Source organism: Erpetoichthys calabaricus, chromosome 2 (genome assembly GCF_900747795.2).
Source record: "Erpetoichthys calabaricus chromosome 2, fErpCal1.3, whole genome shotgun sequence".
In the NCBI taxonomy this organism is placed as follows: domain Eukaryota; kingdom Metazoa; phylum Chordata; class Cladistia; order Polypteriformes; family Polypteridae; genus Erpetoichthys; species Erpetoichthys calabaricus.
The window spans coordinates 292,074,270-292,096,933 of NC_041395.2; the positions used below are offsets into that span (position 1 = coordinate 292,074,270).

Below are 22,664 nucleotides of genomic sequence, written 5' to 3' on the forward strand. Positions count from 1 at the left end.
AAAATATAGAACTGGCTGGGGGCATGAGCTTAGGAGTTACAGATTTAAAGCTGTGGCACAAATATCCCAGATACACAACACACAGTTCATTGAAAACAAACATCTTAGTTTTTTCAGTTTCAAGTATACATAAAATAATGAGGCAATTCCAAAATATGATGGCAAAGCGGTCCTAGGAACTTGAAAATAAACTGAACAAGCATTCTGGTGCAGATGCTGAATTAATAATTAGCATCTGAAACTGTGCCACTTGTGAAACTTTTTTTGTTAAATAATTTATGATAATACAGACAATCTGCAGCTGTTGAACATTTTTCCTTGTTAAATTTAGATCCTAGAAAATAAACATTGATAAATGTTGTTAATTTTACATTAGTTGAAAACAAAGTTTGCTTCCCAAAAGTACTTACTCAATGCTTTTTAAAAGTCAAAATGAGCCCACCTAATGCAGAAACAACTGCAATCAGAGCTTATTTTATCAAAAGATATCCATTGCAGGTTTGGGACTTTGCAAGATTATTTAGTTCTAAACCTTTTCCCATCTCTAGACCCTATTCTATTGCACAAGAAATCTTTCTGTTTCAAGCATATTTTTATTATCTATAACCATTTTGTTCAATTTAGAGTTATGAAAGAAGTATCAAGCACAAGCTAGGAACCAACCTTGAGTGTGTTATGAATGAGAACGCTTTTTAATTTTTGTCTAGTATTTTGTTGCCTTTTTCCCCCTTTTCTGTGGGGATTATGGACTATGAAGACTTTTTTCCTTTAATCGGTTCAGGTGATTTAGGTGACCTAAAAATATTTCACGTCTTGAAAAGCCACAATTTCGTTTTTGATTGTGTTTGTGTATAGTTGATTAACCCCACGGCACCAGGAAGTTGCAACATGACACATCACCATAATGGTGGTATAAATGTCAACTTTGTGCACTTGCTAGTTGTCCAAAATTCTGGATACAAACAACAAAACACTTCTGCAGTGGTATTTAGTGTGTGTGATTAATTTTAATGCTAAAAATTTCTATTGTGTCACCTCATTATTGATTTACATATTTGGCTTGCTACTTTAGAACCTTATGACTTTTGGTAAGATCTAGGGTAGCCTTTTGGATTTTGTCTTATTCATGTCCTGGTCCAGTCTTATCATTTTCTCTGTCAAAATTTAATGCTGTATAGGTTGAGGTGCCAGTCTATTGTATAGCACAATCACACACACTCAAATTCACTGAAACCCAACCAATTTAACCTATGAAAAATACCTTTAGGATACATTTATATAGGTGCTTAGCACATGTTCCAAGTCAATGGGCCTTAGTTGTAGGGTCAGCAGTTTACCAGATGTATCAGAAGTGCTATGTGACTAAGTTTTAAACTTTTTTTTTAACTAAGGGTTAATATTATTAGTTGACTGGAACTCCTTAGTCTTGGGCATGGTATACATAACTGCAAAGAAATAAGGCATTTCTGCTGCATATCAATTACTGGTTGTCCTAGTGACTGACTGTGGCTTTTGGTGATTGCCTTTGCAAAGCATGGTTTTACAGGAATAATGTGACTATATATTCTTATTATTAGATATTTATAATTTTCATTTTTTACTTTGTTTACTCAAGTATTTTTTAGTATTTATAATCAGTTGTACATTCTAGATTCTATTTTATTTTATTAGCATACCTATAGCAAGATAACAAAGTTCTAAGACTGAATCATGCTTTATTTAAACAGATTACAAACACCAATAACGTTTACAGGATGCACACTGAGGAGGACCATGCAATAAATGGATCATTTTTTAATTTTGGGGCAGTTTGGTCTACCAGATAAAGTGGAAGAAAATAAAATAAAAGGTGGTGTGAAGAATTCCCATTCAAAGTAAGTAGATGCGTATATTAACTTAAATGATTTCAGAGGCTGGATGTCTATAAATGTGCATGTATATTACAATGTAGTAAGTCATGAGTGACCTGTTAAGTTTAAAATTAACGCTGTCTGTCCCCCTTGTCCTGTATCCAAGCACACCACTTCTGACCTCCACTACTTTCTCACACCTACGCTCACAGCCATAGAAAGCTGCACCAGCTTTTGAGGTTTATAGCACACTTGCTAACTATTGAGCTTCAACAACTTTCACTTTCCATTTCAGACCTCACTGTACATTTCAAACATGCTAACGTCACTTTTTTCCAGTTCAGAACACCACCTCTTCTTCAGAAATCTGTCCACCCGATTGGACATTTGTGCTGTCAATTGCTCCTGCTGCATCCTTCATTTGCTTAATGCTATCACCAAGTGCAGCGTGGAGAATGTTCATTAGCATTATATTAATAAATATCAACACAAAAAGTTGAATCAGTCAACTTTACACTGTTATACACCTACATAGACATACACATACTTAAAGTATGGACACTTTCATCATCATTCTTGAAAAAAGAAATCTACAACCATTTAAATTTCTAATGTAAGCAGATTTTAGGCTATTTTAAAGCATGTGAAATAATCAGTACCCAGTCAGTAAATATGACATGGTCAGTGATTTTCAGTTGTATAAATCGACATGGTCCACCGACAAAATCAGCAACTGTGGTCAGCAAATCTGACATGCCCCCTGACTACAAGGCACGTAATGTGACACTGGTTTAATACATACAAACATAAAAAAAAATAACATTCAATAAATTTTAGGTCATAATTGCACCATGGGGGGGGGGGGGGGGGGGGGGGAATGATAATTTGACTGACATGACTGTATACTTTACTTTATTATAGTGAACAGCCAAGGACTCTGGGTTTTGCCAAATTAATAACACAAATGTTTTCAAAAAACCTGTCCTGCTCGTGTACAAGAAGGGCTAAGGCCTATGCTTGTTTGTCAGAAAAGGATTTCAAAGAAAAAGCCAAGCTTAAGGGAAATCTACTCACAGTAACATGTGCCCCTGAGTGGATTGCCAAGGTATCTGTTTTCTGAGTCACACCTGTAAATACAAAGGAAAAACACATTTCAATGACTTTACATTAGACATCTCACTTACAATTATCTACATTTAGAGACTGCGGTCCTGTGGGTTGCTGTCTGGTACCCTTAACTATAGCACCAGTGAGGCAAGAGGCATCGGATAAAATGATTATTTTCTATTGTGATTAGTATACATAATGTTTACACACAAGTAAAATATGCAGAATAATAATTTACTTACAAGTATTTCTTATTAACAGTTTTTTAGGAATTTTTGCCCATAGCCAAAGTCTTAACCAGATTCTATTTAAGTTTCAGCTCCAGTCTCGCTTGTATTACTTGACCGTTTAAATAAGTTCAGTTATCACGGCCATGGATTTAGATGGCCAGAAGAGGCATTTTTGAAACTCCTTACAAATATATATATATATATATATATGGTGGGCACAAGGAAAACCTGTATGTTTGGGTTGTTTATTATGCCATTCTCCATAGGGATTTTACATGACACAATCAAACTTTACGTAAGGGACACCAGTCATAAAGCTCTGCTCTGCATGAATCCACAATTCAATTATTTCTAAACGTGCACATTGTGACAACATTTTTCCCATTTATTATGTGTTTGCCTTTTTCAAGAGTTAATAATTAACAGGCCACAGATATAATTAATTAACAAATTTGCATTCCATATTTATATAGCAGCTTTATCAAGAAAAGAAAGCATACACAGTATCAAGGGACTGATGACTGCTTTCACAATTTGCATGTCCCCAAAACATGTTAGTAAAGTAAATGTAACGTGAATATTATGTTTCACAGCTGTGCTGAAAATGAATACATTTAGAATTATACGGTGCACTCTGTTAATGAATATAAAATTCATATTTGTCCACCACAATAGAATAAATTTAGTTTCATTTGACAAAGAGAACAAAATGAACAGCTGCTTTCTTTCTGAACACAAAATGTAAACTATTACTGTTCTACCCAACCGCCCATTTCAATGTGATAAATTTTATTTAGTCAAAGAATGGCTCTCACATAATAAACCACATACATTTGTATTATTTTATATTATTTGTTGGTTTAATGTTTATAAGTAGGTTTAGCTTTGCTAATGCTGTTTTGAAATGTAATTAACACTTAAACACAGGAGAACCAGAACATGAAGAGCAGCAATGATTAACAGTTGGGACCTATGTGTCTATGTGAGCAGAATGTAAACATTTACAGGACTGAACCCTGGACAGTGGGTGGTCGTGAATTCAGAAAAGGTGAGCTGTTAAAAGAGATGACATAGGCCACCATTTCAAGGGCATGAAGGGAAGATTTAGCAAATAAAAAAGATATATCCACCTAGTTAAATGTAAACAATGGTTCATTTCTTAGTGAAAATTAATTTTTGTAGAGCGAGAACCAAGGCACTGCTTTTAGTGGGGGATACACAAAAATGGAAACAATAGAATAACTGCCCCTTAAAAATATTATAAGGCAGGTATAGGAAGAAGACCTTGTGTGGCATAAAGTCATTATTCTTTTGTTTAGTGTAAAGATATCAAACTGTCTATTCAGAAGCAAACTGTGCTGGCTGCACCATAAGCCAATCCTGGACTCAAAATCTGGTGATGATGTATAAGAAAAAGCTACTGGGAAACTTTTAGAGTAAAACCTAACACACGTTTTGTGATAATTTGAACAAATAATACAAACTAAAACATGAAGAGACTTAAGTGGAAATAATCCAAATTTATTTTAATCTTATTAAAGCAATGCTGCTACCAGAGGGATGAAGGGATGAAGATCAACTGAAGCTCAGTGTTAGCTGAAGTTTAAGATCTGAAACTAATTAATCAAGCATTTTAAAATAAGAAAATGGTCCTTACTGTCTCAAAAATCTCAGAGTGATGCAAATGAAGTCCTACACTGGAGTAAAAGGATTTTATCAATTTTTCTAATTTAGAAAACCAACTTCACCAACTGGCTAGGATCTGCCAGAAGATGACGATCAGGCAGAGATCAGCAAGCACATTTAAGAAAAGGTGGAATGTTTTGGAAATGCTGGACAACAATTAAACTGCAGAAAGATATTGATTTGAAACAAACCTTGTATGTTATGGGATCACTCCATCTACGTGAAAAAGCCGTGCACTGTCAGCAGAAATGAAAGTGTTGGCAATGTTACGTTTTTTGGCTACAGGGAAAATGCAGCTCCTCATTAGTGATAATTTGGATGTGTCACAAACAACTGTTTCTCACAATTTATACAAAACTTTGAACCCCCTGACATACAAGGTAACAGAAGGTAATACACAGATTTACACATATCCCCACCACTCCACGTGAGGTAATGTTAAAGCAAGCTATATTCATGTAGATCACTGTTTTTTCTTAAGTTGCTGGTATGATTGATGGCACACACATAAAGATCGTCGCCCCAAGTGTAGATAAGCACGCTTATATGAATTGCAAGCGATATCACAGTATCAACACATAGGTGATCATGGATACAAACTGTTTACTTCTTGATGTTGTTGAGAAGTGGCAAAAACTATATGCAGTTTAGCGCAATATCCTACCATATTGTGTTTTCCTTCTTCTTCATGCTGAAGAAGATTATTATTACTGTTATCTTTGAGGTGAAGTATTGGTGTTAGTATTAGAACACTATAAAACATCATTATGAAACTTCAAAGCAGACTACACAATTTCAACATGAATGCCATTTTGCACCTCTAGGTGTCATAAAATTGTAATGTGATTTATTCTCAAATGTGAACTCCTACGCCTCTCTGGGAGTGGGTGTAGAATGCTTCGTAACTACTTAAGTCCTACTGTCCGGAGGAGAGGCAGTCCTAGTTCTAGTTAGACTTGTAGTGCAATTTCTAGGAGTAATTCTGAGACACTTGATATATATGGTCACAGGTTTCTGTTTCAAGCAAGTTTTGGTTTTGATTAAGAGTCAAAATACATGTAATTATTATTATAGAGAGAAAATGGTGATTTTTCACAGACAATGTAATTCCATATGTATTTAACAGTAAGAAAAATCTCCTTCCAGATCAAATGTCTTAATGATGACTTTTTTTGCTCTCATTCATTCATTCATTTATTTATTGTTAATTGTGCAGGCTGTGCGTGCATCACTGAGCACAATGCAGGAGGTAAACTTAGTAGAGACACCAATTCATCATACTGCAGACTCACTTAAAGCCAACCAATTTATAGCAGCAAACTAACCAAACATTCAGGGATGAAGGAGGAAATGAGTACAAAAAGGCCCCAAGAGAATGTGCAAACTCCATGCAGACTGTGACCATTATAAACCTGGATATGTATGGCTATACTGAATGCAGCTACTGAATGTGGATAATGTGACCAAAATCTTAATTAAAAGTGGTTTATTATGTTTAAGATAAATGTAAATGAAAGTATGACTAAGTAAATAATGGAAAAAGCTGTAATTGCAGTTCTCTTCCTTGAAGACCTACCATGTCTGCTTACTTGTTAATGGTCAGTACATTTCATTTCAAGTGTGTCGTGTAAATTAACAACCCATCTCTGCAGTTAATATGATGAAAAAAAAAACAGACATAAATGTTTTATTTACCCTTGAACTGAAGACATTTTCTGTAATGGTAACCAACACTAACCCTTTCACTCCTTCACATGCTATACCATAACTATAATTTTCACATGTGCCATGCTGTGGTTTATTTTGACTTTATTATAAAGGAGCTTTGTTTACAAAGGATTCATTAACCAAGCTATTACTGTAAGTATATATGTACAGATTTATCTATTTATCCATCAAAACTCACTATTTATATTAACATTAACTGTCTATTAATATATAATCTTAACCCCTATGATCAAATTCTATAGCCATGGGGGACTGACGCCTTCCCAGCCACTATATGTGTTAGGCAAGTGGGACCTACAAAACATGACATCAGGCCATTGTCATGCATGGCGACTCAGGTGGACACCCATGCTCACTTATGGGGAAACAACTTAGTGTCACCAATTGCTGAAAAAGCAATGTCAACTTCTTGATGCAAATCATCTGACTCTCTCTTACCTTTTGGAAATCTGACCTTCTAATTTACTTTTGTTCAAACTAATCATAGTGCAGATCAAAGAGTCATCTTGTTCCAATTCTGAATGATAGATGTCAGTTCTGAAGTTGGTTCAGGATCAGACAGTGGATAGCCAGTGCACTGACCTTCCTCGGACCATCTGATATACTTCCATACTGGGTGGGGGTTTAGGGGTGACAATGCATGGGGTGTTCATATTTTTGTTTGTTGCAAATTCTTCTTAACAAGGGTTATGCATTACCTATTTTTTGTATTTGAAATTTAAATGACAAGAAAAAATTTGTACAAAAAAAAAAAAAACAGTATCACCAATCAAGTTAAGACATCTTTGGAATGTGGGAGATAAACATGAATGCTGGCAGAAAAAGCCACACGGAACTCAGTTTTACTGTTGAAGCTCTGAGCGAACTGCTTTTAGATTTCTTTATAAAATCTGATATTCTAATGTAGTAGTAAGGTGCAGCACTGTGTTGATATGTAGCAACATGTACAGAAAACTCCAGACAAACCAAATATTATAAAAGCGGACTAAGTTAAAAACAGACTGATTGATGACTGTAAATTGTTTCTAAATGAGTGAGTGTACCTGGTAATGGACCTGTGCCTCTCCCAAAACTGGTACAGCCCAATGTTGTCCACAAAGGCACCAGCTCCCTAACTATCCTTAATCTCTGTGAGTTTATAAAATGGATACACAATAACTGTTGTTCATTTTTTGCCACTAAATGGCAATACCTTGCAGATGCACTATACTTTATAAAATATCAAAGAACAACTCCTGCTGTATGAATGCCATCAATCCTCCGGCACATTGCAGCATTATCAATTTCGAACTTGTGGTCTTTAACAGCTTTGCTGCCTGCTTTTAAGCACCTTTATCACACACAGCCAACCTGTGTAGGAGGCCCTTTCCAGTAAAATAAAGAAGCTAATAGTCTGCAGATTTCAGCTGCCTTCACATTTTTCTTTACCAAGTAATTGATCACACGCTGCTGCTCTACAGAAACAGCTTTAAAACTTCTTTTGAAATATACTGTTCTACCCATACTTCCAGACAAAATCAATTACGCTTGCAAATAATTAACTAAATGAATTTTTTACTGTTAATAACACATCCACTTGTCATATTTGCCGTTCAGAAATGATCAATGACTGAAGTTCTCGCCTGGCTGAAGCAGAGCTCCCAGTTTTGTTAGCAGGATTCATTTACTTGGCTTTACAGATTGTTTGAGTTGCTTCAGTCTACAAGCTTTTTTATTGATGATGTAGGTGGTCATTGTATCCACCCATTTATCATTTACTACCCAGCTGAGTTATTCTGGGGTATGGTTCTGGTGTAAGGATTAGGGGGCCTGGTGACTATATAGGCAGCACTGGGCAAAAGGCAGAAAACAACCCTGGACTAGGTACGATAGGTACACTCACATAGATGGAGTCATTGATTTTTATATTGGATATACACCTGGAGAAAATCCGATGCAGAGATGTGGTGAATTTCTAAACACAACACAGGCATAGCCCAAGCAGGTGTCAAATCCACAAATCTGAAGCAGTGAAGAGATAGAGGCAATCACTGTGCCAAAGGGCCAACCCAACTAGAACATGCACCATTATCTAATAAAAGTTATCATACTGTATATTCACATTTGACAAAAGAAACATGTTGTCGGAATGATCTATGTGTTAATTGTGAAGAAACATGCAAAACATCACAATGTCCAAATCTCTGATGCCATTTGTACTCTATTGACCATATCTGTATTAAACTTTCTGTCCATTAATGTACTGTGTACAAGTGTTAATAGACACCTATGAAAAGATGCCACCTCCCTATTAAGTTTTTTTATTTAACATTTTATTAATTTTATTAAAATCAAATAACATTCCATACAAGTAAGTCAAGTTTAACAAAACTAGGTTCGAAACAAATCGACCACCACCCATGAGAAAGAGAGCTAGGTCAGCAGAGTAAAACTTTAATAATAGTAAAAATATGTAGATAAATACATTAATAAAACTAAATACAATAAAAAAAAAAACAGGAGAGAATACGCTACCTCAACGATATAAATGCTTATTCTAAAATTTTATTGATCAGATCCTGCCAGGTTTTGAAAACATTTTGCACAGATCCTCTAAGTGATAATTTGATTTTTTCCAATTTTAGATAATATAAAACATCAGTTACCCACTGACTAAAAACAGGTGAGTTAGAAGTCTTCTAGTTGAGCAAAATAAGCCTACGTGCCAATAGTGAAATAAAGGCAATTACAGTTTGCTTGTCCTTCTCCACTTTAAGATAGTCTGGAAGTACACCAAACACAGCTGTTAGTGGATTAGGAGGGATTATGACATAAAGGCTGACTGATAGGCATTAAAAGATTTTTATCCAAAATGATATGCAAGTCTTGCTTATTTTTTTCATACAGACAGCAAAATTTTGTGGATAAAGAGCTTTATATTTACTTGTGATGTTTACCCCTAGGTATTTAAACTGATCCGCAATGATAAAAGAGAAGGTGTCCAATCTAATATTGTGTGCTTGAGAATTCACTGGAAAGAGCACACTTTTGCTCAAATTAATTCTGAGACCAGAAATCTTTTGAAATTCTGTTAGTGCTGTTAGGACTACAGGAACAGTATTTTGTGGATCAGATATATACAGTACCATATCATCTGCATATAGAGAAATTTTCTGTTCCATGTCTTTTTCTGATAATCCCCTTTATCTCATAAGCATTTCGACAGTGAGCTGCCAGTGGTTCAATGGCTATTGCAAACAGAACTGGTGACAAGGGACATCCTTGTGAAGTACCACGTCCCAGTTTGAAGTAGTCGGAGTTAATGATGTTAATACAAACTGAAGCTTCTGGTCTGGTATACAGTAGTTTGATCTATGCACAAATGTTTGGGCCAAACCCAAATTTCTCCAATATGGTGAAAAGGTAGTTCCATTCAACCATATCAAATGCTTTTTCTGCATCCAGCGATATCATCATCTCTGGGGTGTTTGACTTTGTGGGTGAGTATATCACATTAACCAGGCGTCGAAGATTGGCAGCTAAGTGTCTGCCTTTAATAAATCCAGTTTGGTCTTGTGTTATTACCAAAGGAAGCACTTTTTCAGTCCTTCTGGCCAGGAATTTGGAGAGTATCTTTACATCATTTTTCAAAAGTGTGATTGGTCTGTATGATGCGCATTGTAATATGTCCTTATTTTGATTAGGAAAGATAGTAATTAAAGCTTGAGAAAATGTTTGAGGTAGAATTTTATTGTCTCTAGCTTCAGTAAATGTTGCTAATAAAAGGGGAGCTATCTTAATTGAGAATTTGTTATAAAATTCAGCAGGGTAGCCATCAGAGCCTGCTGATTTCCCACTCTGAAGTGAGTTTATAGCATCTAGTAATTCTGAGGTTTATCCAATTCCTGTGCACTGAGAGTATCCAGTTGTGGTATCTGTAATGGATCCAGAAATGAATTAGTCTTGTCTTCTTCAAACTCAGTAGAATATAAGGACTTATAGTAGTCTCTAAATGTGTGCATTATATTTTTATGATCAATGATTTTGTCTCTGTCTGTTTTGGTGATTGCTGGGATTGCATTGCGAGCCTCCTGCTTGTGTATTTGTTGAGCAAAAATCTTATTAACTTTTTCTCCATGTTCATAATAATGATGTCTTGATTTGAAAATGAGTTATTCATTTCTTTAGTTGTCAAGAGGTTGAGTTGTGAATGCAGACCCTGTCTTTTCCTATGAAGTGCTTCATTTGGACACCAGGTATGATCTTGATCTAATTCTGGTAATTTCACTGATCAGCTCTGATACCTTCTTGGTTTCATATTTATTTTTGTGGGAAAGATATGAGATAATTTGTACTCTAAAGAAAGCCTTCAGAGTTTCCCCAGAGTATTCCTGTAGAAAACTCAGAGGATGTATTTGTCTCTAAAAAAGAATCGATTTGTTTGGATATAAATTCTGTACAGTTCTCGTCTGCTAATAAAAGTAGGTCAAGACGTCATCTGCGAGATGAGTATGTGGGGCATAGTGATTTTAGCTCTATGATCAAAGGACCATTGTCAGAGATAACAAAAGAGTTGTACTAACAAAACTTAATCGTAGGCAAGAATATATTAACAATAATAAAATAATCAATTCTTCAGTGGCAGTGATGTACTGGTGAGTAGAAGGAATATGCTCTTGAGTTTGGGTTTAGAAATCTCGAAGGGTCTGATAAGTTCTGATAAGTTACAAACTGTTTTTGCAGTGTTAGACGTCATTACCTCTGTGGCAGGAGACCTATCTAGGTCTGGAGTTAAAACATAAAGACCCCAGCCATTATAATTTTATGAGTGTTCAAATTGGGAATGGATGCAAATAAGTCCCTATCGTCTACATTGGGTGCATAGATATTTATCAAAATCACTTTACAGTTAAATAAATTGCCCATGACAATCACATATCTCCCTTCAGGATCAGATACTACATCTGTTACTACAAATGTTATTGTTCTATGTACAAGAATTCCCACACCTCTAGTTGTCTTTGTAAAGCTGGAATGGAATATTTGGCCAGTCTAGTCTCTTTGGAGCCAAAACTGATCCTTGCTCAATGAGTGGGTCTCCTGTAAAAATACTATTTTAGCATTTAGACCTGTTAGGTGAGAGAATACTTTCTTTCTCTTTAATTCATGAGTCAGCCCTTTAACATTCCAGCTCATAAAATTAAATGATTGATCATGAAGATATTGCTTCTGAACGTTTGCTGTTATTTTTTAGTCTTAATTTAAAATAAGACAGCTTTGACCTTAATTTCCAGTTTTCCTAGGAGTTATTGTCATGTAGCTTAATGTTACGTTGGCTCTTATAATTATAAAGATTAAAAGGATAGATTAGAAATACTGTAGCTTGCTCTCTCTTTCTTGCCCCCAGTACCGCCCACCCCCCCCCCCATTCTGCCTTCTCACGTGAGGCTAGACCACAATTCACAAAGTCCCATCCTCTGATATACCTAGAGACAGAGCACGTCCAGAACCCATCCTATTGGGTTCTATTCTTATATTCACCATTATAAAGCATACTTGTCTTGTTTGTTTATTTACCAGTACTTTGTTGACTATCTAACCAACATACAACCTTTTAGTTCACATAGTGCTCTTCTGCAGTGAATGCCAGCCCAAAGCATTTTCCATGCACCTTTCATTTTCTTTACCCACTTATTACTAATGTCACAGAGAATAAAAACCTATTCAGGCATCCCTGATTACACGGCAGGTCATCACAGAACACATGCATGCACACTGAGCCACTCTGGAGCCACCAGTAGAGCTAAGAACATCTACAGATCGTGGTAGAAAATCAGAAATTGGGCCAGGACTCAAATTCAAACCCCTCCAGTACAGCTGTTCTGTGACAAGCAAAGATTCGGACATTCAATACAAAATGTAAACAGAAACAGCAGTCTTGTGCTTAGTTATTTTTTTTTCTTTTCCTGGCTGGTAGACTAGGTCAATGCAGTGAAAATGAAATTAACTTCTGTTAAACCTATACCTTTAGCTGCACGTGTAATGGCCATAACCCCCAAAAAGCTCATGAGAGAATTTCAAAATGGGCAGTCTAGAACTAATCAGAAAAAATTATGAACTATTGGTGACCTCATTTCTGAACCCCTAAGAAGAAAGAAAAATGATTTGCTGGCAGCCCAATTTAACTCTGTCACTACTACTGCACCAGCCCTCTCAAGACATCTCCCTGTCCATTCTGTTTTAAGGGTGAGGGGCTTTTGTCCAGCAGGACCCTTTCCTACTCCCTCTAGACTTCTATTCTTACAGCTCACTTCCCTGGCTTTGCTCCATCTGAATTCTCAAATGAAGTCTCATCATATGAAACATGTTTTTAATTTCTCCTTTGTTCTCTGTATAATATTAACTTGAATTTATTTTTGTTTTTTCCTGTAACAGATTCATGTTGACAAAGCCGTAGTTCAAGCTCATATAATAAAGCTTGGCTCTCTCTACTATGGAAACAGACAAATACTAAAAATGTGAAACATTTCATAACCTCAGGACTTGTATCTCAAAAACAAATACTTGTGTAACTGCATACTGAAATAACACTTACACCCTCCTCATTTGTTGACACGAGTACATTTCTACTTATTTTTAAAAGATGTCCAAGAAACACACAGATGTATTTTCTAGAATTATCAGTACAGATGTTTATTAAAGTGGCAATCCTTGTACTGCTATGCTAGCCAACAACCCACTGGGATTATGTTAAACTGATTAGTTTTCAAATAACACCATGAACAACAATGTGGTAGAAAATTAATGTTTTTTAAATCACAGCTGAAATCATAACCAAGAACTGAGTTTTCGATTTTTATTATAGCTTGACAACATAATAAATGGCTTACTGAAATGTGATCTATAGTACTTACTGGATGTAATTACTAAGTCTTTTCAGTCAAGACCAAAACAATTTTAACAACGTTTATAATATATTCAATCAAACATCTCGGATGGAACATGACAGTTAGTTGCAGTCTTCAGGTATTGGGAAAACATTAATGTAAGCAAGCTAAACTGGTAAACACTAGCATAGATTTTGTCATTCACTTTCCTAGTAGCCATAAACTCTACTAAGAGTAGACTCTTTATCCTATTTTGTAGGTGGCGTGACATAAATGAGAGCAAACCAGAAATGTGAGATTTCTTAAGCTTTTTAGAGTAGTCTGCATGCTCAGCATTGAAACTGATTATTTGCTGCTTACTGTACATTTCAAAGCATGCCAATCAATTAACAACACAAAAACCCATCTACAGCCTCAACCTATGCCTGATTAAAAATATTTATTTTTCAAAATAAATAAAACAGATTTATACATAAAGAAATAAAAGTATAAATTGAAATTCATCCTGCAATAGGGAATGTTGGTGCCTTGTGATGCGCTGTTGCTCCATCCTGAGTTGGTTCCTGCTTGCACTCAATGAGGCTGGCAAGACTCTGGTCCCACAATTTTCAGGAATTAAGAAATGTTTTCAAACCAGATACTGACATCTATTACTAGTTTCATTTTATAGTTTTGTTCATGATCTTCTAATTTAATTTTTTTTCCACTTCAATTCACCACAATTTAAATGTTGTATGACAATAAATATGAAAACGTTCAGGGGGTAAAATAGGCACTGCATATTATACACAAATGCAGTATATTTTTTTAAATATACACATTTCTGCCAGCCCTACCACCCTTAACTTCAAAAAGGCATGCATAATTATGTGATTGCTGATGACAGAAATCTACCATTCATAGTACCAGGGAGTTCTAGGTATGGATCAGTGGGATTGCAATAGTAACTGGTGGTTGCTTCAGAAACAGCAGGACACCATGGGGCCTTGCATTCATCAAATAAATTGATATTTTCATGGTCTTGTTTATGTTATTTTACTCATTTCAATTCTGCATTGATGATGCCTACATTAAAGAACTTCCTGTTAAGCAATCTGATCTGCTTGGTCTATATGTAGCATTGCCACTACAATGCTACAATTCAATTATCAAGCAGTCCTTTCGTTTGCTGCTTAGAAAGCCTTTGATTGAATGAACTGGCCATTCATGTGGCAGATGGCAGACTGTGGAACAATGGGATTCAGAGCAGGGTATGTCAAGTTAGTGGAAATTCAGTAGTCATACCTCTGAGCTAACACCCTGACAAATGTTTCAATTTTTCACCCCTTCCTTAAAAAAATGAAACAGGGCTATCCGTTTTTAACACTACTTGTAAATCTATCGACTAAACCTTTGGCAGGAGCAATCCTCAACTACCAATTCTTACCTCTATGCAAGTGATATCCTCTTTTTACCTACACAACATTTCCTATTCCCACTTTATTCTAGACATGCTCAGTAATGCCACTGAAGACAGGAATACATCTCACTGTCTATATCTAGACAGTGTACAGAAGCGAACAAGACAGCTAATAGGCGGTTAGGTTATAAATCACAAGTTATGGAGCACAAGACAAGTTATATAAAGCACTAGTGAGGTCTGACCTGAGTACTGTATTCAGTTTTGGTCTCCAAATTTCAAAAAAGACATAGCAGTACTAGATAAAGTCTAGAGAAGAGAGACTTGGTTGATTCTGGGACAAAGTGATATGAGGAGTCACTGAAAGCTTTTAACCTCTTTAGTTTAATCAAATGGAGATTAGGAGGGGATATGATTGAAGAGTTGAAAATTATAAAAGGAATTATTACAGCAGATCGTCTGTTGTTGCTTTAAAATAAATTCTGCAATAAGAGCATGGGGACACAGAAACTTAAGGGTAGATTTTTTTTTTTTTTGTTCTTTATTTCACCTTATACAATTTCTCGTATTAGGAATTTGTTAGATTTTGCATACCCCTTGGGGTCAGAGCACAGGGTCAGCCATTATACAGCGCCCCTGGAGCAATTACAGGTTAAGAGTCTTGCTCAAGGGCCCAGCAGAGTAGGATCTCTTTTGGCAGTGACGGGGATTCGAACCGGCAACCTTCGGGATACCAGCGCAGATCCTTAGCCTCAGAGACACCACTCCGCCCCTAAATGGGATTTTGTACAAATGTTAGGATGTTTTACTTCACGCAAAGAACAAGAGATACATGGAATACATTTCTAAGTAGTATGGTGTAGAGTAGGACTTTAGTGACCTTCAGATCTCAACTTGATGTTATTTTCATGCAGATGGGTGGATGAGCTTGTTGGGATAGAATGCCTGTTGTCATAATTTTTGTAATGTTTTAATCTGTTCAATGATTTAAACCCTGGATGTTTGCCTCCCCCAATACAGTTCTTTCCTGTTTCCACTAACACAATGTCTTACTTGTGTTTCTAAATGGATGAATAGTAATTTTCTCAAGCTAAATAAAGAGAAAACTGAAATTTTAGTGACAGGCAATAATGGATATAATGAGGTTATTAGAAATAAACTTGATGCATTAGGATTAAAAGTCAAGACGGAGGTAAAGAATTTAGGGGTAACTGTTGACTGTGACCTGAATTTTAAATCACATATTAATCAGATCACTAGGACAGCATTTTTTCACTTAAGAAATATAGTAAAAGTTAGACCTCTTTTATCATTGAAAGATGCGGAGAAATTAGTTCACGCTTTTGTTTTAGTCGACAAGATTACTGTTATGCACTCCTCTCAGGACTACCAAAAAAGGACATAAATCGTTTGCAACGAGTGCAGAATGCAGCTGCTAGAATCCTAACTAGGAAAAGAAAATCCGAGCACATCTCTCCAGTTTTGATGTCACTACAGTGGTTACCTGTGTCATTCAGAATTGACTTTAAAATACTGCTTATGGTTTATAAAGCCTTAAATAATCTCGCTCCATCTTATATATCGGAATGTCTGACATTTTATATTCCAAATCGTAACCTTAGATCTTCAAATGAGTGTCTGCTTAGAATTCCAAGAGCTAAACTTAAAAGAAGTGGTGAGGCGGCCTTCTGCTGTTATGCACCTCAAATCTGGAATAGCTTGCCAATAGGAATTTGCCAGGCTAATACGGTGGAGCACTTTAAAACACTGCTAAAAACACATTACTGTAACATGGCTTTCTCATAACTTCATTTTAATTTAATCCTGATGCTCTGCATATTCAATTAATTATCATTACTATTCATGGTGGCTCCAAAATCCGTACTAACCCCTACTTTCTCTTCGGTTCTTTTTCCGGTTTTCTGTGGTGGCGATCTGCGCCACCACCACCTAATCAAAGCACCATGATGTCCCCGCATTGATGGGTTAAAGGCCAGCAGTCCATGTGACCGTCATCATCAAGTCCTTCCATGAAAACCCTGAATACAATGAGGACTGATTGAGGACATTTATGTTAGGTAGAATGCCTACGGGGGGCTGGGTGGTCTCGTGGCCTGGAACACCAGCAGATTTTATTTTTTTCTCCAGCCGTCTGGAGTCTTTTTTTGTTTTTTCTGTCCTCCCTGGCCATCAGACCTTACTCTTATTCTATGTTATTAGTGTTCTCTTATTTTAATTCTTACTTTGTCTTTTTTTCTCTTTCTTCATCATGTAAAGCACTTTGAGCTACATTATTTGTATGAAAATGTGCTACAGAAATAAATGTTGTTGTTTCTTTTAACACGCCTTTTCTGCTGCAGATTTCTCATTTTCTTGCAGAGGGGTTGTGGTTAAGCCCTTGTTGGAGGGATATAGCTCCTCTGTATTACGAATTTTTAATTATAGTTTAATTTTGTATATGTGAGAAACATTCAATAAACAACTGACCACTGAAATGAGGGTACAGTTGCTTTTCTATGTGTGGTGTGGTGGTAAACATTGCTAAGATATTGGATTTTCTAGGGCTGGACTTGAACAGCAGACAGCACATATAGATTTAAATTGGAGTCACAATGAGATGCTAGGCATCCAATAAAAGGCCCATCTTCGCCAGACGTGGGTAAAGCTGACCTAGAAGTGGGGGTGGGGGGGGGGGGGGGGGGGTGCGGGGGGGGGTTTGGGGCTCCAGAAAAAGAATGAAGGTTAGAATTTCAATATAACATGCATTGCTCCTTTTAAAAGATACCCACGTCCATTTTTCTGTACAAAAATAGAAATATAAGGAAACAGTATAGCACCTGCATATAAAGTATAGGAGGAGGTATATGGTAGAATAAGCAGAGGAAGAGCAAAAGCGATTACTGAGCAAACTTCAAAGAAGAGAAGGAGACCAGCTTGTGTTTTCTCTCCTGCCTGTTACAGTGCAGACTGAGCAAGAACAGGTAAGAGAGCCATTCAAGCAGAAAGAGCTTTCTTTACAAGTGAGTAAATCTGTCTTTCCTTAAGCAGCTCAGGCACTCTTGAATCCAACCAAAGATACGAAATGAGAGTCAGATTGTAGTTTACAACAAAACCTCACAAACTTATTGGGATTGAAGCAATTTAAGCAGAAAAATAGAAAAAAATGACAGAGGCCCACATAAGCAGACTCCCTACATTCTTTATTGGAAAAGATTATTTGAACTGGTACTGACTTCAAATACTAATGCCATTTGTAAACTTCTGATTTTTACTTTCCAAGTAGTAAATAGAGATCAGGCCTGGTACATATATTAAAAAAACATTTAAAGTATTTCTGTTTATCCATTTTCTTAAAACATTTAATCTAATTTTAGGCACAAGGAAGGAATCAACCCTTCTCATGGACTTGAAATCACAAGTACTTTGTTGAAATACTTTATTTATTTAAAATGTACAACATTTGAGATATAATTGTTTAAATTCTTTATGGTTTTCCAGTTGAAGCACAGGCAGGTGAAGTGACATTATCATCATCAAACAGTTTCAGTCAGGGATTTGAACCTAGAACCTCAGGGTCTGAAGTCCAAAGCCTTTATCACTACACCACACTGCTTTCCTAATGCTTTGATGCAGTGATTAGTGTTAGGATCAATGTTGGATAAAATAATAGGCAGCAGAGATCCAAATGAGCCCCAAGAGTTAAACCAGGGAAAAGTCAGCCTAGCAAAAGTCATGAAATGAAGAATCAAACTGACAAAACACAAAACTAAAAGAAGCTGAGAGTAAACTTTATTTAGTTTCCTTTTCCCCTAGTAAATATTTGTTTGAATTGCACTTTTTGCTTTTTTTTTTTTTTTTTTTACTTATTTAACTGAAAGAGGACACCATGAACGCATGAGTCATGTGGCATTTGCATTAAATGCCTAGCAACCATGCAGCAAAATAGCAAAAAATTGTACTGCCCATGAAACCAATCACATAAAATGCCAACATATTAACATCACCAAAATGCCAAAGCAACCATAAAAGTAATTACTAATTTTACATTTAAAAAAAAGAGTTAAACATTTTCTAATGAATTCTTAAGAACTACCATTGTTGCTTCACAGCTCCATGCTGAATTCTGGCCTATTCACTGTCTGCGTGGTGTCTGCATTTTCTTCCAGTGTCTGTGTAGGAATCTGTGGTCCTTCTATCTACAACTCAAGGGCATGCATTAAAGTTCTTAATTAAGTTTAAAGATTAAGTTCCGAATCTTAACCGGCCCCACTCAACTAAGGGTAGGTGGTGATGAACTGATTAGTCTTGTGCCAAATACTCCCAGAAAAGGCTCTGACTCTCCACTTGATTAAACAACTTTGTTAATCGTATAAACAGATGGACTGACTGACTGATATTCTTTCCGCTTTTCAGCAGCCAATTGAAGATAACATAGTAAGCAATGTCTGTGACCCATCCAATTCTTTGAATCAACCTATTCCAAGTCATTCTCATCTCAGGTTTTTATTCTTCATGCAGTTTCCTACATCATCATCTGGTCACACTGCACATAACAGAACACCACATGTCAGCAAAGCATAAAGGTATTATTGCACACAGGTGACATCAACAACAGAGTTGAGCTAACATACTTAAAAGTTAAACTAGCCTATTAAACAAAACGCCTATACATTAAAGCTAGGAATAAAAAAAGCCTACTATGCTGCTAATGATTTTTTCAAAGCATAAGGTTGCAGTTTTTCTAATTTGCCTAATGAAAGTTATAGAAATCAATTTGATATCTTTTTCTTCAATGTAAATACTGTAAAGAGTGTAAACTCTTGATTACTTTCTATCTGCCATACCCTGTTTGTCTGTGCTATGGTGCTTTAAAAACAGAAAAAAGAATTCAATCAAATGTAAAATACTGGTAAGAGTACGAAAGAAGTAAACTGCAGCCAAAGTTTGGCAGGGCTATCAGATATGCAAAAGATGACATTCAATTGTATAAAAACCACTGTTTGTTTTGCCCACACTTTTTTATAATTTTGAATGTTTTATCTTGTTATCTTGATTAGTAAACCCCTTCACTATGTAGTTATTTTTTTCTCTTTCTTTCATTCTCACTACTCTGAACTTTGATGTACAGCTGCACTCAGAGCAATTTTTCTAAATGCTTCTCCTGTGCTCTGAAAGTATCGTTTTGCATTGGATTCTGCCCCATTCTCTGTTAAACATGACTTCCCTGATTGTTTTTTTTTTTGTTTTGTTCTTTATTTCGCCTTATACAATTTCTTGTATAGGAATTTGTTAGTTTTTGCATACCCCTTGGGGTCAGAGCGCAGGGTCAGCCATTGTACAGCGCCCCTGGAGCAATTGAAGGTTGAGGGCCTTGCTCCAAGGGCCCAACTGAGAAGGATCTCTTTTGGCAGTGACGGGGATTCGAACCGGCAACCTTTGGGATACCAGCGCAGATCCTTAGCCTCCATTTGCTTTAAAGACCTTCTCTTTAAAGCAAATGGAAAATAACTGTCATAATTCTGATTTTCTTTTTACTACAACATTGTAAAACCCCGACCTTTAAGAGTATCGTCAGTGTCAGCCAACATGCTGTGTTCTCCGTCTTACCAGGCTGCTAGTTTGACACATAACGCCAAAAAACAATGAGGTGTAATTAAAAAATATTCACCCCAACATTATTAAAATATTGTTACATCTGTAAAGGAGAAGTAAATAGACAAATTGTGCAGACCCAGACTTGATATTGGGACAATCTCACTATTCCAAAGGTGCCAACTGGATTTTTCTTCTGAATGGTGCAATATAAACAGCATCCTGCCACTGCTCATTGGACATTTCCAAAATAATAAAACAAGTCGACCTGCCTGCCTCTTGTCTGCTCTTTTACTTGTTTCACTCTTCTCAACTGTTACCATCTTACTAACTAACCCGTATTTCTCTTTTTACCCTAAACCACCCTTACCTGTGCCTGTTTGGCACGAATGCACCAGCCCACAACCTTGTCAGTGTACTCTTTCTACGAGGTGCCCTGTGCCTTCACAAAAAGTGCTTCACATTTTTCTGTCTGTGCAGCAGCAAGACAGTCACAATATATTTGCAGTGCAGGACACCAGGTAAGCGCTGTAAGAGTGACGCACGTAACAATGTCATAAGCACTTAATGATTTACAGACACGGCACAAGTAAAACAATGAAAAAATAATAATATAGCAAAGTACAATGCCAGAGTGCGTGGCTCTTAAAGATTCCAGCTCAGTTTTGTGGCTGTTTTTATGGCTCAATGTTCTGACAAGGACACTGGTGTTTGTTCTTGCTATGACCGCCACCACAATTATAAACAAAAGTACCAAAGTACATGTAACACTCAAAATCAATAACTTAAGTATGATTATTTACCCGTTTTTAATCTGAATATTCAAATCTTATTTTTTTGCTTAAATTGACAGCCCTTATATGAGAAGCAAGGTAATGGCCCAAGTCAATAATGCAAGCAAGTTGCTAATGACAGAATAAAATCTAATTTTATAATGGTGAATGCACTGGATGACAAGATCAAATCTGAGGATAAAGTTCTCTTACTTTGAATTATTTGCAAATATCCCTCAACTTCTTTCACATCACTGTTGAAAGGAAGAGACAATTTTAACAGACATTGTAAATGTGGCTGGGCTAGACTACTGCCTTTGAGTTGTAAAACCTTTTATGGATTTCTATATTAGTTTCTGCTTATTTAAGTGGCATTACTTTTGAAAGATCAGTTGTGCCTGGTGCTATTAAAGTGCAGTACTTGCCCAAGACATATCAACATATTTTAAAACTGAAAGTTTAAAACTTAAGCAACAGCATAAGGAAGTCATAAAATAAAATGGTATAACTTACAAAAGAGAGTTTGGAATCCAAACGAATTCATTACATATTTTCCTTCAAAACTTAAACATTGCTCATTTTATATGTGTGACCAGTACCTTCATGGAATCATAAATTTAAAGCTGCATCTATTTTAATGCGTTTTCTTTCATATGCTTTAGCATCATTGATTGACATTTAGAGAATTTTCAGAAGACTGCAGCATTCAAAGTCACAGTCTTACTCTATAAACTGCTGTAACCAGCCATGAAGATGGCATTTGCTTGGCATGTGCTACATCAGCCATCACTGAGTTATAAAGACAAGAATGTTCATCAAGACAGACTCTACTGCCAGTTATCACTGGCTCCATGCCTGTATACAGATTAGCTAATAATTCTAACAAAGTAATAAATTCTACTAGCAGGATGGCCTTTCACAAGCTCTGCAAAATGGGCATGCTGACAGCCTCCAGGGACATGCTGTCAGTCTACCATGTTCAAAAAAACAATCACTCTTTGCCTCCCTCCTCCTCCTCCACTCAACAAGGTAAACAACTGAATTATAGAACATGCAAATGGAACAGAAAATGTGCAGATGTGAGACAAAGGATTACTCTTATCTACTTCAAATAACATTCAATTAGCTGAAAGCTACATCAGACAGTTTCTCGTTTTAATTGCCAAAGATGTTTTATTTTGTTTTAAGTCTGGATCAATTAAACTTCAAACATGCAGTACCAAAACTCAGCATCTCAGCTGAAAAACACTCCGGCAGTATTTTTGTTACTACTACTTGAGAACATTTAGTTTTCAAAAAGGTCTTTTGAGCATATAAGTAGCTGGATTACCAATCACAAATTCAAAGTTTGAGTGTAATGTATCATTACATAATAAGCCTAGTAATATTTGGAGACAGCTTTGCAGATCTCGACTAGTGTTCTGAGGTATGTC

The 22,664-nt window shown here is 36.2% G+C and overlaps 1 protein-coding gene across 1 annotated transcript in view; it reads right to left on the reverse strand.

The window, feature by feature from the left end:
• Positions 1 to 22,664, reverse strand: part of atrnl1b (attractin-like 1b) — a 1,074,694-nt gene that overhangs the window by 551,935 nt on the left and 500,095 nt on the right. Inside the window, exon 21 of the mRNA XM_028795765.2 lies at positions 2,925 to 2,977. Within this exon, the coding sequence (XP_028651598.1) occupies positions 2,925 to 2,977 (53 nt within the window). The remainder of the gene's footprint in view (positions 1 to 2,924; positions 2,978 to 22,664) is intronic.